The sequence below is a fragment of the Balaenoptera ricei genome, chromosome 18 (genome assembly GCF_028023285.1).
Source record: "Balaenoptera ricei isolate mBalRic1 chromosome 18, mBalRic1.hap2, whole genome shotgun sequence".
Lineage (NCBI taxonomy): Eukaryota > Metazoa > Chordata > Mammalia > Artiodactyla > Balaenopteridae > Balaenoptera > Balaenoptera ricei.
This window is the reverse complement of record NC_082656.1, coordinates 83713740-83729752: the sequence shown is the minus strand read 5'-3', so window position 1 is coordinate 83729752 and position 16013 is coordinate 83713740. Positions and strand designations below refer to the sequence as shown.

At 62.4% G+C, this 16013-nt stretch overlaps 1 protein-coding gene across 1 annotated transcript; it reads right to left on the bottom strand.

Annotated features, from left to right (window-relative positions):
- Positions 1 to 1404: 1404 nt before the first annotated feature.
- GRK1 (G protein-coupled receptor kinase 1) lies at positions 1405 to 13242 on the bottom strand. The gene is made up of 7 exons (XM_059902981.1): positions 12544 to 13242; positions 11003 to 11130; positions 8245 to 8402; positions 7478 to 7561; positions 5005 to 5129; positions 2884 to 3085; positions 1405 to 1703 (listed from the first exon to the last, which is right to left on the bottom strand). Exons 1-7 carry the CDS (start codon positions 13240 to 13242, stop codon positions 1405 to 1407), a joined length of 1695 nt encoding a protein of 564 aa, XP_059758964.1.
- Between the last annotated feature and the right edge of the window lie 2771 nt (positions 13243 to 16013).

Here is a 16013-nt window from a genome sequence, read left to right as displayed (position 1 = left end):
GTGAGGTGAGATTTACAGCCGTTAGATAATCTACGCGTCTCACCCTAGGACACAGAACCGGCGTCAGGGCCGACACAGCGATTGATCCTGCCGACAGCCCAGCCTCCCTTGGCCACGGGCCCCCATCTCAGCCTCCCAGGAGAGGTTCAAGTGGCAGTTTCAGGTCACAGACCAAAAGCACTGGACGGCTCTTCAGGGCCCCTGCAGGACATTATGGCTGCAGCACACCAGAGAGAGGGTCGTCCTGCAGGTTCGTTCACCAGGAAGGGGCTTTAATGCCCTCGGTGCCCAAGGGACCCGGAGGTACACTTGACACATCCCTTACACCCGACGGCTGTCTGAGCCCACAGCAGCCCGGGGCCAGCCCCCTGCCGTGGCTCCAGGCCAGCGCGGCCCCTGGTCCCAGGTGGCTCAGCCGCAGCCCCCAAGGTCGCGCTCCTCGGGGTCCCTCCTCTCCCGAGGCTGCTGGGGGGGCAAACGGCAGGGGTGCTACCACGCCCAGCATGGCACTCGGAGGGCAGAGGCGCTCAGGAAAGGGAGGGCACTGCTCCTGGCCGCCAGGCAGCTAACCCCACGTAGCAAGGCCAGCCCAAAGCTGGCCCCAGGAGGGAGACCAGGAGAGGGCCAGGCCTTGCAGGCCAAGAGGCAGAGTCGGGGTGGGAAGCAGGTGCCAGGTGGGGGGAGAGAGCCGCTGGCCCGGCCTGTCTGCCGGGGGCGGGCAGCTTGTGTCCAGTTGTCATCAACTGGAGATGGTCTCGGGATGAGGAGAAGCCAAGGGGGGTGACTGCCGCGGTCAGCCTCACCCCCAGGCCCCTGGGCCTTCCCCTCCTCCCGGACACCTGGGCCCCGGCCGGCAAGGGGACCCCGCTGGAGACTCAGCACCGGCAGACGTGGAGGTGGCATCCCCAACGTGCGGGTGGGGACCGGCCCGGCCCCGGCAGTGACCCGCCGGCTAGGGGCGGGACCAGAGCTGGGGGCTAAGGGAATCCAGGCCAGGCGCACAGTCCGGGCCTCTCAGCGGAGCCCGCAAGCCCACAGGCCGGGGTTTGCCGACCTCTGAACCAGCCCAGAGAAGGCGAAGGGGCCTGCAAAGCTGCAGCTGAGGTGCCAGGAAACCCGAACCGAGTCTTCACTCTCGCCGCCCAAGCCGCCGCCAGCTTGCATGTCCGCTCCAGGGCCTGGAGAGCCAAGCGTCGCTGGTGGATTCCGTCCCGGGACCACTGGATCCTTTTTGAGTGAAAGGGTGCAAAAGAGGTGGACTATTTACTGCTGGCGCTCCTGACCCTGCGCGGGAGGCCTGGCTGGACCGGCCTCCTCTGTCCTGCCTGTGCTGAGCGCCGGGCCACAGCCATGCGGCGGCCTGGCGGGAGGGGCTCAGCTGACCCACGAGGCGCTGCAGCTGGTCTAGCAAACCAGACACAACCCCGACTTGGACGAGGGGGCCGCCTCCTGCACGGAGATCCCCTTCATGTCGTCGGGCATCTGCCCGTCAGGCCGCCACACGTTCAGGTCCCCAAAGATGCCCTTCTCGATCATCTCCTCCTGCCAAGGGATGGGGCAGGTGCCGGTGGCGAATTCCTGGAAGAATTCTGTGTCCTCTTTGTCAAAGGCCACGCCCCTTACTGTGGAAAAGGCACCCACGTCCTGGATGTTCTTTGCATAGACAGTCCTGGAGTCTGGGACGAAGGGGGGGGTCAGCATCCCTGTGAGAGGACGGAAGACACGGGGCGTGAAGGGCCAGCCAGCGGAAGGAGGCGGCTGCGTGCCGACAGCCCCCGCTCAGCCAGCAGAGCCGCTGCCCCTCATGCGGCCCTGGCGGTGACGAGGAGAGCGACACCCGCCACAGGGCGCTGAGCCAGGCTGGAGACTCAGAGTCCGGTCTGGACACATGTTGCCAGAAGCCAGCCCCCATCTGCGCCCCCTCCGCCCTGCCCAGAAGCCCCGTCATGAGGGTCGGCGGGCCCTTGGCTGCACTGCCCCCGACGCCGCCGTGCCCACCGTCTCTGCAGACCCCCCAGCCCCAGTGCCGGCCTCCCCGTCTGCAGGTCTACACCTCGATCACAACGTGCTCAGAACTGAACTCCCTGTGCCTTCACCCCGTCCCCCCTCGGCACAGACCCTGTGGCCTCGGGACTCAATCCGGCTCCGGCTTCCCCGGTCCTGACCGCTCGCTCGGGCTGCCTGACCTCCCCGGGCCTGGGGCTGGTCTGGGCAGCTCTCCCTCTCACCCGGCACCTTCAGATCAGCCGGGGCTGCCACTGCCCTGACCCTTCCCCACCAAAGAAACTTCTCCTACTGGGGCGTCGGGCCGTGAGGTCACGGGCTCCCACTGCCCTGACCCTTCCCCACCAAAGAAACTTCTCCTACTGGGGCGTCGGGCCGTGAGGTCACAGGCTCACACTTCCTGGGTGTGGGTTCTGGTGGGTGCGGCGGGTGCCATGCTTCTCTCCTGCAGACACGCGTGCACACACACACTCGCACACACTAGCTTGCACGCGACATGACAGCAGACGCTGGTGGAATGAACGATGGCTGGAGAAATCCTGCCTCGACTTGGATCGCGGGCTCCTTCAAGGAAACGCCTGACAGCGGGTTCAGATCTTCAGCTCACAGGTGTTTCCCACACACCCCATCCAACCCTCGCCGCCTCCTCGGGTCCCCAGGAGACCCACCCCGTGAACATCCAGTCCTGGGCGCGCTGGGATGAGCAGGGAACAGGGACGGTGGTGTCATCGGGGGCAGAGGATGCTCGGGGGTGGGGGGGGTCCGCCCAGGCCGCCCGCCCCCCGACCTCACACTAAGCTGCCGAACGCCAACGGGACGGGGCGGCCAGCGAGGGTCGCCCAGGAGCCCCCAGCCCCAGCTCCCACACGCGGACAGTACCGGCCTCCAGCTGCCGCCAGTTGATGTCCCTGAAGAGCGGGCTGGCGCGGAGCCCATCACAGGAGCCGTCCCTGAACCCCAGGCGCCTCTCGGGGTCCTTCTGCAGCAGCGCCTCGCAGAAGTCCTTGCTGGCCTGGCTGAACTTGTCGGGGTAGGTGACCACCTCCTCCAGGACCCGCTGCTTCAGCTCCTTGTTCTCCACCTGCACGGCGGACACAGCGCCGTCAGCCCACGTCACACCCCTGACACCCACGTCACACCCCGGCCAGGCCCACCCGCGTCGCCCCAGCTGCCACGGCAGCTCCGGACACGGCAGCTCCGTGGGCCCGGCCGGCCCTGCTCTCGGGGGTGCCTGACGCCCCCCTCCCGCGTGTTAGCACTTAAGGGCTCAGTGTCACTGGTCAGGGCGTGAGACCCTGAAGGTGGACACCTTGCACTCCCACGACCATCCCCCCCAGCTTGCCCGGCGAGGTGGCAGAGGTTCGCCAAGGGCAGACGCCCACAGGGTCCATGGAGCCTTAGTCCAGACCAGCTTTCCCGAATGTGACTTCCAGCCCACAAAATTCACTTCCAGTGGATCCATCCCCAGGGAGCTCCCCGACAATCAGCCCGAAAGTCTCCAGCCCCACCTCAACCAAATGCTGCCCATTTCCTCTCCCTGTCGGTCAGATCTGCCCTTCCTGAAACGTCCTAAAACTTCACGGAAGTGGGATCATCCAGAGTCACTCTTCCGGGGCCAGATCCTTTCATTCATAGTGGTGAGTTTGAGACCTGTCCGTGTCATGGGTGTACCCGAGGTTCCTTCCCATCGAACACAGGGACCTCGGGTGGACCACAGAATGGAGGGACCACAGATGCCCTGAAGATGGACCACAGAAGGCATGACCCAGAGACGGGCCATAGAATGAAGGGGCCACGGATGGACCATGGAATGCAGGGACCACGGATGGACCATGGAACGCAGGGACCACGGATGGACCAGAGGATGGACAGACCACGACGGTTCACTTTCTCACGAAATCTCCTCCTGCTCATTTTCACCAGAAAACAGGGGTCCTCTCAGGGCCGTGGGCTCTGCCAGGGCTCTGAGGTGGCGCTCCTATGGTGGCCTGAGGCCAACGTGGACCCCACACTGTGCTGCTTTACCCTGCTCTTCTGAGCTGAGGTCGGGAGAGACCCGTTGCTGGAGCCCAAGGCAGAGGTGCAGACGCACAGAGCGACCCTACGGGTTAGTCAGGGGAGGGGTTCTCACTCTCGGGGGACTGGAGACCGGACTGTCCCCACGTCTATGTCAGGAAAGGAGCGGGGACTGGGCGGGGGCCCTCGGGGAGGTCCAGCAGAAGAAACTGATGGCTGTGACCTCCAGGCAGGCCGAGGGGCCGTGGGCATGGACGAGCGAGGGGCCATGTCTAAAGTACGGTTCACAGCAGGCCTCCCTCCTCAGCCCCTCATGCCTGCCCCACAGACAGCCTCAGCTCCGAGCAGAGGCAGCGCGGGGTCCAGGGAAGGGGCTGCTTTGCTCCTTTTGTTGTGAACAGTGGTGGGGCTCTGAACGACACCTATTCGCGGTTCTGCTGGGCTGGGCAGAGCTCCCCGGGGAGACGCGGGGCCGCCACGCGGACAGGAGGCGGGGGGCACGGGAGGCAGGGCCCCAGCACGGCCGCCCCCGGTGCCCGCTGCCCCCAGGACGTCCAGGGAAGCGGCCGGGCCTGGAGCAGGGCCTGCAGCTCAGCACCCGGGGAGGCGAGCGCTGGCCTCCGGGAAGGGCAGGGAGGCCGCCAGCGGGTGAGCCGCGCCCCCCAGAGCAAGCGCTGCTCGTGGGGGCGGGGCTTGGGGGGGGTCCAGGCTCCTCTCCTCCTGACACGCTCCTTGGCGCACGGAGACCCAGGAGATGAGGTCACCGTGTGCACCACGAGAAGCCTAGAGCTCCCCGAAAGGAAGGTCACCAGGTCAGCTGGGGGACACTGCTCCTGTGACCCCAACAAGGAGGGTCACCAGGTCCTGCGGGGACCCTGCTCCTATGATACACACACACACACGCACACACACACATGCACACACGCACACACACACGGAGCTGATGCCAGCTCAGCTGCAGGGACACCGCTGGCCACCTCCTACCTTCTCTCCACGGGCTCGGAAGGGGCCTCTGGCCGCGATCATCTCATACAGCGTGACGCCCAGGGAGAAGTAATCCACGGCAAAGTCGTACTCCTCACCCCGCAAGAGCTCCGGGGCCATGAAGCCTGCGACAGGAGCACAGCGCGACTCGGAGACCAGCACCCGGCACACACCTCCCGTCTCCCCGGAACCCAGCAGGGTCCTCGCTCCGGGACACACGGGGCTGCCCCGTGCCCACCCACCAGGAAGCGCTCGCCCGGTTGTGAGTGTCCCCTTGGGCACAGCCCTCCCTGGCGGGAGCCCCCTCCACCCAGGGTGGGTCTCACCCCCACTGTGGTGCCCATGGCGGACAGAGCCAGTGCCTGAGGCTCACGCAGGACCTGTGGTCAGAGGCAGGCGCTCAGACCCGAAAGGGCAGAAAAGGAGAGGCTGAAGCCCTGACGCTCCTAAGAGCAGTCCAGACCCCCAGTGGCCCATGCGCTCCACTTCTGGGGAGTCGGGGCCACGTGCTGGGCCCTGCAGGCTGAAGGGGACACCCCGAGAACCAGCTCTGGCCTCCATCCCTTTGTGCCCCGTGCAGAGGCCAGCCCAGCGCATGGGAAAGGTAGACGGGCAGCATCTGGGGCCCATGGTCCACTCCCCCGGGGCCCAGTAGGTAGTTGAGGCTGGGCGCCGGGGTGGCTTCTGTGCTCAGATGACTAGACACCCCCCCAAAGGCAAAGCTGAGCGTGTCCTTTTGTTTCCAGCCCTGCCTGGTCCTTCAGCGTTTACGTGTGTTCGCGGCAAGTTCCCAGGAGGGACATGGCTGGATAACACAGGCCACGCTGCTGTGGCCACAGGATATTCTCCCGGAGGTTACAGGAGTCAAGTTCCAAAGAACCCCCTGGCCCTGAACACAGCCTCTTTTCAGGGATTACAGTGCTGGCCAGACGGCTCAGACTCTGGAGAAAGACACGTTCCACCAACCACAACTTCTCCATGAAAACAGGCCCGAGAGGAGGGCCCGCCGACCACAGAGACGCCACATCCCTGCAGCAAATGGTCCGCTGGCCCCTCCAGTCTGCTCCACCCGCTGGGACCCAGTGACACGTCTGTCTCCCGGGGTCTCACGCGGCGACGATGAATCTTTTTCGTGTGAAAGACGGCACGAGCGGGCAATGGGTGAGTGAACAGCAGCCTCGGTCTAGGCGCCTCCCCCGAGCCCCGCGGTGCTGGCACAGCGAGTGCCCCTCTGGGTGGACTGCGGCTGAACCGGGGGCAGAGGCTCGGCTCTGGGGACCTGGGCTGGAGGGAGCAGGGGGGCCAGGGGAGAGGGCACGGAGGGCTCCCCGAGCCTTCGCTGGACGCCCCACCTTCTAACTCACACCGACCCCAGCCTCCGCTGCCACTGCTTGAGGCCCCCGCGCCGCCTGACCCCAAACACACAGGTCAGCACAGCCCGCGGGCAGAGCCCCCCGTCCAGGGCTCAGAGCCGCTCGGCAGCCGCGGCAAAGCCTGGGCGCCCCCTAGCGGCCGGTCGGGCCTCGTGCAAGCAGGGCCGGTGACACCCCAGGTCCACCGACGCCAACCCTGGACCTGATCAGCCAGGAACAGGCGAGCGGCATTTCGCTCACACGCTCACGCCCTGGAGAGGAACCTCAGAGGATCCGGAAAATTCACGACAGGACCTCTTCCCAAACAGAGCCGCAGATGAGACAGACCCACCGTGGCAACAGGCACAACCCCAAAAGGAGCCCAAAGCACAGGATGGGGGCTTCGGGGACAAAGCAAGACCCAAGCGGCCCAAGTCCCAGGAGCAGCTCTTTCTCCCCGAAGCCGGGCAAACAGGGAAGAAGCAGATCTGCTAAGAAGTCCTACAGAAAACCCGGCCATCAGGAGCACAGCGTGCTCAGAGCATCTGCCGCACCATGTGTGAGCGCGAGCCTGGCTGTCACCCCGGCCCCTGCGGCGGGCACCAGCGCCCCCTGCCCCCCCTCTCCCACTCAGATGCCTCTTCTCTGCGCCCACCTGCCTGGGGGTGAGAGGAGATGAGGTGGGGACAGGAGACGCCAGGCACGCACATGCACACAGACACACAGATGCACATGTGCACAGTCACACACACAGACACACGCACAGTCCAGGGGCCATCTCACAGCTGAGCACCTGCCAGGCCCTGCCCACCCACCCTGCCTCTGTGCTGCTTCCCTCAGTGCAGACCCCCAGGCTCTGCCCGTGGCCAGCGCCGGGGAGCTTCCGTCACAGAGGGTACACGTGGCAAACAAGGAGTGACTGTTCAGGGGGTCGGGGGTCATCCCTGCGTGGGTGCCGGTCCCCCGGTCTCACCCTGAGAGGGGAGGGATGAGGGAGAACTTCCCGACAAGCCCCAGCCCTCACCGTGATGCCCACCCCAGGCCACGGGACCCCAGGACCCCAGGCCTCATCCCCTTCGCCCCCATAGCGGCTGCCCTCGCCCCGGCTCTCAGGCCCTCACCTGGAGTCCCCGCGAAGCCCTTGGTCTTGGTCTGCCCTTCCTTCAGCTCCACGGCCAGCCCAAGGTCAGAAATTCGGATGTTGCCTGGAGAACAAACATGGGCTCAGGTCACACGCGGCTCCACAAACAAAGGCCCCTGGGGTTCCTGGACACACACACGTGCACGAGCATGGCGCACACACACAGGGGCCACCGCTCCCCGCTCAGACTGCGGAGGGACCGAGGGTCCCAGCAGTGCTCGCAACTGGAATCCGGGGCATAATCCCCCTAAAGCCAGCCTCCTCGTGGCTCTGTCTTCCCCGAGCTCTGCAGCAATGGCCTTTGGGGCACCAGTGTGTCCGTCTGACCTGTGATGGGGAGGGAAGGGGAGCTCTAAAGGGACTTACGGGAACCTCAGTCTTGGGGGTTATTTCCTGACGAGAATCCCAGTTTGACTCCTCACGAAGACAGCAAGCTAAGTGATCGAGTGTGGACTCAGCCATAACCGTTAGCTGTTTACTAATAGTTCCACACCCTCCGGCATCCTGGACTAACTCCCTGTTGCCCTGGGCACCTAGCCATGCACCAAATTTCACCAAAGCCCGTTAATAATCTCCCTCGGGGATAATGCCATGCGGTCGCAAAATAGCTGAACAAACTTGAGGTGTGTCTTGGTGCCGTAAAACTATAACGAGCATCTATCAAAGCTGGTCCCTCCCCTACCGATGACCAAGCAGGCTACAGAGGTGAGCAGGGCGAGGGGAGGCCGGGAGGGGAGGCCGCCTCACCGTCGTCGTCCAGGAGCACGTTCTCGGGCTTGAGGTCTCGGTAGATAATGCCCCGCTGATGCAGGTGCTCCAGGCCGCTGATGATCTGGGCCGTGTAGAAGATGGCGCGCGGCTCCTGGAAGCCGGGGTTCTCCTCGTCCACGTTGTAGATGTGGTACCTGGGGGCAGACCACATGGAGCCTGTGCTTCTTTGGCACAACCAGAAGCCGCGTGCCCACGGTTTTGATGGGAAGTAAAATCTCGGGAAAGAGTTGAGGCCTCCGAATCCCACGTTGTGTCGGCAAAGCGTCCGTCATTTCAGCCTCAGCGTCCGGCCTGAGGGGCCCGCGGCAGAGCCCGGACCACCAGCCACTGGTGTCTGTGTCCTCACAGCCCCTCAGCACAGGGGAAAGGCAGGGCAGCTCTCCCCTGCCCCGGCCCACGGGGAGAGAACAGGGAAACAGGCCCCCAAACCACTTTACAGCCATCGGTGAAGGAGCCAGGCAGAGGGAGGCAAAGGCGGGCCACGTGGCCAGCCCACGTCCCATCCAAAGTGAGCAGCTGACCCAGAGCCCAGGAAGCATGTGGGCCGTTTCCCCAGAGACACACAGACTCCCCGGCGGGCCCTCAGAGGACGCCTCCCGGCCTCCCAGACTCTCCTATCTCCCGTTTCCCTGTCACATTGTACAGAGAAGCAAAACCTAACAAGCAAAGTATTTAAACTAGAGAACAACCAGGGAGAGGAGAGGCAGGCCAGTAATCTCGAAGAAAACAAGAGAGAAACCCTCACGTCAGCCAGAGCAACAGCAAGAATGGCTTTTATGCTACATGTACATTTGACTACAGTGTCCTGCGGTACAGTGCGGGGTAGTACAATGCAGCGCGGTACAGTAGCACGTACGGTGTACTATAGTACAAGGCAGCGCGGTACAGTGTCACGTACGGTGTACTATAGCACAACGCAGCGCGGTACAGTGTCACGTACGGTGTACTATAGCACAACGCAGCGCGGTACAGTAGCACGTACGGTGTACTATAGCACAAGGCAGCGCGGTACAGTGTCACGTACGGTGTACTATAGCACAACGCAGCGCGGTACAGTGTCACGTACGGTGTACTATAGCACAACGCAGCGCGGTACAGTGTCACGTACGGTGTACTATAGCACAACGCAGCGCGGTACAGTGTCACGTACGGTGTACTATAGCACAACGCAGCGCGGTACAGTGGCACGTACGGTGTACTATAGCACAACGCAGCGCGGTACAGTGTCACGTACGGTGTACTATAGCACAAGGCAGCGCGGTACAGTGTCACGTACGGTGTACTATAGCACAACGCAGCGCGGTACAGTGTCACGTACGGTGTACTATAGCACAACGCAGCGCGGTACAGTGTCACGTACGGTGTACTATAGCACAAGGCAGCGCGGTACAGTGTCACGTACGGTGTACTATAGCACAACGCAGCGCGGTACAGTGTCACGTACGGTGTACTATAGCACAACGCAGCGCGGTACAGTGTCACGTACGGTGTACTATAGCACAACGCAGCGCGGTACAGTGTCACGTACGGTGTACTATAGCACAACGCAGCGCGGTACAGTGTCACGTACGGTGTACTATAGCACAAGGCAGCGCGGTACAGTGTCACGTACGGTGTACTATAGCACAACGCAGCGCGGTACAGTGGCACGTACGGTGTACTATAGCACAACGCAGCGCGGTACAGTGGCACGTACAGCATAGCGCAGTGTAACATAGCACAGCATCACGGCCCAGCACAGTGCAGGGCAGGGTAGGCGAGTAAAGCGTCATGCTCTCTCCGCTCTCCAGCTCGTGCTATTTGCACTTTCCAGACCCTTCGCTCCTCCTCCATGAACTTGCACAGGTGGCTCAGTCAGGATCCCAGAGCCTCACCTGGAAAATGGGGCCAACAAGCTCACCTGGCAGAGTTTCAGTGCAGGCGAACCCAGGCCCGAGAACGGAGGCACAGCGACGGCCCCCTTGTGTGAGGGCCGTGTGAGTCGTCTCAGTGTCTCAGCTGTGTTAGCTGACTCTCCACAGCAACCTCGGAACACCAGTGCCTCAGCTCTACCCCCATTTTACGGACCAGCACGCTGGGGCAAGAGCGCCCGTGTTGCCCAGATGGCAAGCGGATCTTTTCCCCTCTGAGAGCCAGTGATCCAACTTCTCCTGGGAGCCCAGGGCCGGGCCCTCAGGTCTCCGGCAAACCCAGGCCCCGTAGGGCGATGACACCCTCTGGTTCTCCCTGCGGTGGATGGCCAAGCCACAGCCCCCAGAGTCGGCCACACGGCGCTTCCGCTCTGCCACCACCCCCAGAGTGCGTCGTTGACGAAGTTTGTCTTCATTTGCCATCCCTCTTGAAGCACGGCCCTCACCCCGCTTGAGGCCCCCTCCCACCCCTTTACCCCCCCGTCCACTAGCACTCGATCCACAGCTCCACACGCCCTGCTGCCCACACCGCTCACCCCGCCGTCCACATGAACCCGAGGCCCACAGGACGGGCCCACGACTAGAGAGCTTAGGCCACCTCCCCCAGGGCTCCTGCACTTCACTGGGACTGAGGACACATCGTCTCGAGGACCAGCAATCCGACCACAAAGAGGAGGGCTTAGATGGGGACCGGGCTTCTTGTCTTTATCGCCACGTTCTCAGTACGTGGGAAGCAGCCCCACGGGGCCCCAGAGAGCCCCTCTGCACACTCGGCCGCGTGGGCCCTCCCATCCTGCTCCGACATCGGAGAGAGAAGCGCTTACCTTATGTCGCCTCCATTCATGATGGTCATCACCAGACAGAGGTCGGTTTTGGTTTCGAAGGCGTAGGCCAGAGACACGATGAACCTGCTGTGGACTTTGGCGAGAATCTTCTTCTCCACCATCGCGCCCTGGAAAGCAGGGTAAGAGCCCAGGGTTAGGTGGGAAAGTGATATTGCCAAAAAGGGCCAAGTTCCACAAGCCAGAAAATGTCGCGATAAAACAGAATCAGAGTTGCCGGTATATTTTAAAAGTGGCTGTACAGAGCAATTGCAGATAACTTAGAGACATGCCTCACATGCCCCGTTTCACAGAGACAAGATAGGGCCTGGGAACCCGTCACGTACAGAGGACTTCGGGGTTCCTAGGGCCGCCAGCAAGCGGGCTTCTGCCAACCAGCCTTAGAAATGTGGCTGAGGGTCCCGGCAGGTCCCCAGGCACCCTGTCGGCACTGACCTTCCCTTCCAGCTCTTCCTGCTGCAATCCCAGCCCCTCTCCTCCCATCCAGGCCTCTGAACAGCACCTTTTCAAGCCACCCCGCATCCCTGTTCATTCTCTATATTTATTTTAAGAACCCATGAAGTCCATTTAACGTGCTTTTGAAAGCTGTGTTGGGTAAGGAGAAAGAGCCCTTTTGAAGGAGGAGTTCTTGATGTTGAGAAGCCCTTTCTACCCCCTGCATGGGAAGATTTTACTTTGTAAAAGTTTGATAAGTTTCCTGAACTCGGGAGAAGAGAGGCTTAATACCCTAACAGTTGGATTCAGATTGCAGGTAGATGGTCCTGAAGGTAACTGCTGCCCCCAAAGGCCATCAGGCAGAGCACCATCGAGGGACCCCGGGGTGGGGTGCGCTGGGGTAGCTGCTGTTTGCCCCCAGCGTGATCTGTTCTGTGCAGCGGGAACGGGAGGGAAGCCCACGCAGGCAGAACGCGCGGCTGGAGCTTAAGCAGCTTTGGCTGATCCCGCCCGAGCGGGGCCTGATGCCAGAGGGAGGGTGGGCGCCGCTCAGAGCAGCTGCTTCCGCCACCCCCAACCCCCGGCCCAGACAGCACTGCACGCGGGCACCTCGGGGCCTCCCCACACCAGCCCTGGGGAGACTCCCCCTGCAGCCTCCTCACAGCACAAGCCAGGGAAAGTTCCAGAAAGTCAGAGTAAAGAATCTGGAGACTCATCCCAGCAGCCTCCCTGACACCGGCTACTGCAGTGCGTGGCCCTGGTGACAAGCCGAGAAGCGTGGTGCCGTGTGGCACAGGACCCGCGCCAGCCACGCAGGGCCGCTCTGCAAGGAGGGGCGCGGCGGACCCCGCCCGTCCCGGGCACCGAGGCTGGTGGTTTAGAGTGGCTGGACAAGCCGAGCATCCGAGCACCGCCGGCACCTGCCGCTCCGAGCCAGGGCCTTGGCCGCCAGGCAGACAGGCGGACTCGACGAGGGGGTGCGGGGGACCGACCCCGCCCAGGGCCGCACGGCGGGGGCGCCCACCACGGGGTGAGCCGGCCCAGGACGCCCCAGCCCCTACCCGCCCCCCGATGCCTCGGCGGCCCACCTTGTAGCCCTTCCTCTTCTTCAGCCGCTTCTTGTTCAGTTTTTTGCACGCGTACATCTTCCCGGTGGCCTTCATCTGGCAGGCAGACACCTCCCCGAAGCCGCCCCGCCCCAGGACCCTGAAGTCCAGGAACCAGTCCTCGCCCACAGGCTGGGCCTCCAGCCACTTCCACTGCAGGAAGCGCTGGAAGTACAGGCTGTCCAGGTACTGCTGGAAGGGGGCCTGGCTCAGGTGCGCCAGGGTGGCCCGCAGGAGGGGCTGGAAGAGCCCGGCCCCGGCCTCCGCCGGCCCCTCCCGGGCCTGCGTCGCCGTCTCCTTGTCCAGGAAGCCGCAAAAGAGCTTGGCCTGGGGGTCCAGGTACTCGGCCCGGATGGCCTGGGCCTTCTGCGGCCGGAGGTCGTCATCGGCGGTGTCGTAGTCCTCGATGTCCCTCCAGAGCCCCAGGGCCGGCACGTGCTGCTCGTGGGCCTGCAGGAACTGCTGGAAGAGCCGCTTGCCGATGGGCTGCTCCGAGCACGCGCTCTCGAAGCCCAGGTCCAGGCTCGCCTGGAGCGCCTCGCACTTGGACAGTGGGGGCAGCTTGAGCCGGGCCAAGTACTTCCTGTCCCGGGAGGTCGGGCCGCTACTTGCGTCGAAGCTGGCGCGGGCAGCGATGAAGGCCGAGTTGGCCACCACCGTCTCCAGGGACCCGAAATCCATCCCGGCGCCGGCCTCCCTCCGCGTCCGGCTCCCGCGTCCCAAGCCGGCCTAACCCGCTGCCCTTGGCCTGTGGCCCGTCCCCGCCCTCTGGGGACAGGAGGCTGGCCGGGCACCGGGAGCCCCAGGAAGCCCGCTGACACAGCTCAGGCGAGATCCCGGCCGGAGTGGAGGACACGCAGGGCGGGAGCAGGTGCCAGAAAAAGACAATCCCTAAGCCGCTCGCAGACGGATTAGACGGGCCACCCTGCCCCGCTCCTTCCCACGGGGAAGGACACACCTGGCCCCAGGCCCAGCGTGCAGGAGCCCCGAGCCTCCCCGTCTGGCCCGCTGGCCCAAGCAGATGAGCTGGACCCTCCGCCTATTTCCTGGTGGGAATGCAGGGCCCAGCTGAAGGGAGGGGGCCCAGGAGAAACCTTAATTCACAAAGATGGCTGGTGTTTTCCCCACTATGTGTCATTTTTTCTTTAGAAAACCCGCGAGTGAGAATAAAACCAGCTGATGATAGGAGTTTAGGAATAGGCTTTCTGGGCGTCCACGGGTGAGACCCCTGGCCAGGGGACTGGTCAGTATGTGAGGACCAACATTTGTCCTGAGCTGACACTGAGAGCAGCTGCGTCATGCTGCTGGCTCTGATGACCTAAGGTAACCCCGGCCCTTGCCGAGGGATCAGCTTCACATCAGCCCCCTGCCCTGGGCTGGAGTTGGTTACCTGGGCTGCGCTGGCTGGCGAAGGAGAAACGCCAAGAGAAACGTTCAGGTGAAATTAGGATGGGGATGCAGGAGACCCCAGCTACACCCAGGCTGAGGTCCCACACAGAGAGAGGCAGGAGAGAGAAGGGAACGAAGAGGCCAGGGACACACCAGGGGCACACCTGAGACACACCTGGGGGACACCTGAGACACACCTGGGACATACCTGGGGCACACCTGAGACATACCTGGGACACACCTGGGGCTCACCGGGGGCACACCTAAGACACACCTGGGACATAGCTGGGGCACAGCTGGGACACAGCTGGAGGACACCTGGGGCACACCTGAGACACACCTGGGGCACACCTGAGACACACCTGGGACATACTTGGGGCACAGCTGGGACACACCTGAGGCAGCTGGGACACAGCTGGAGGACACTTGGGACACACCTGAGGCACACCTGGGGCACACCTGGTTATGGTCTTGTCTGCCTTGTTCTAGTACACAGTAGGTGCTTGGTACCTGTATGGGAAAGAATGACAAGGAAGTGATGGGGGTTGGTTACGGTTTAGAGAGGAGAGGAAGAGAAGGGCCACAGAAATGAAGAACACCCCAGCCAGAAGAGGCCAGGTAACCAACTCCACGCGGGGAGGAGAGGGTGGAGAGGGCAGTGAGATTCTGCCAGTGGGTATGAGGAGACAGGCAGACTCTGTGTAGCAGCCGGGGAAGCAGAAACGAGAACTTGCAGCTGAGCAGGTGGGTTGGTGCATCCAGCCTGGCTCTTACTAGCAGGCGACCTTGAGCTGATCTCTTCAAACCCTTCCTGCCTTTTCTTTAACCCATCAGTGTTCAGACGGGTCGGCGGCTCCGGCTCCAAGGCGTGTTGTGGACTGGAGCCCCTTCTACGTGTGTCCCTCACCATGTGTCCCCAGACAGCGCCTCCCAGCAGTGCCGGGGACTCGAATCGCCTGGAGAAATAAAGATCTGCTTCGGTGGGCCTGGAGTGGGGCTGGCACCCGGGTCAGGAACCCCTGCGAGAGGCGGTGTCTGAGGACGGCAACTCCCACTGGATTAACGCTGAGACGAACTACCTCCTGGGGAAGTGGGAAGCATTCAGATAAACGGCGTTAAATATGTTTCCGATCACGGGACTCAGAGATGGAAGAGTGAACTTGGCTCTCTAAGAGGGGTCGTGTACGCAGAGCTTCCCAAACTCATTTGGCCTTTTTTAAAAGTTTTTATTTAGAGGAATTGTAGATTCACGTGCAGTTATGAGAAATAACCCAGATAACCCCTGCACCCCTCACCCAGTCCCCCAGTGGTGGCGTCTCCCCAAACTGTAGCTCAGGATCGCAGCGCAGATACCGATGCCACCACAGCAAACGCTCAGGAGCCCCCGACACCACACGGTCCCCCTTTGTAGACTCCCGCCTCCCTCCCACCCCACAGTCCCCCGTTATAGACTCCCGCCTCCCTCCCACCCCACGGTCCCCCTTTGTAGACACCCGCCTCTCTCCCACCCCACGGTCCCCCGTTATAGACTCCCGCCTCCCTCCCACCCCACGGTCCCCCTTTATAGACTCCCGCCTCCCTCCCACCCCACGGTCCCCCTTTATAGACTCCCGCCTCCCTCCCACCCCAAACCCTGTCCTGAACCCGGGCGACCACTAATCTGTTCTCCATTTCCATGAAGTTGTCATTTCAAGAATGTTTTCTAAGTGGAAGGTTTACGCCTCAGCCCCGCTCTTTCTTCTCTCCTTGCAGGACTCCAGTGACGCAGATGTTAGGCCTTTCCTACGGCCCCTGGGTCACTGAGGCTGGGCACTTTTTTTCTGGCTCTACTTTCTATTGTTCAAATCCGGAAATTTCTATTGTTTTTTCTTCCATGTCAGTGATTCTTTCCTCTGTCCCTTCCCTTCTGCTTCTGAATCCATTCTTTGAACTTTTTATTTTGGTTATTGTATTTTTTGAATCTAAAATCTCCATTTGGTTCTTCTTTATATCTTCTATTTCTTTCCTTAAACTTTCTACTTCTGCTTTTCCATTTGTTTCAAGCACAATCACCATTGCTTGCT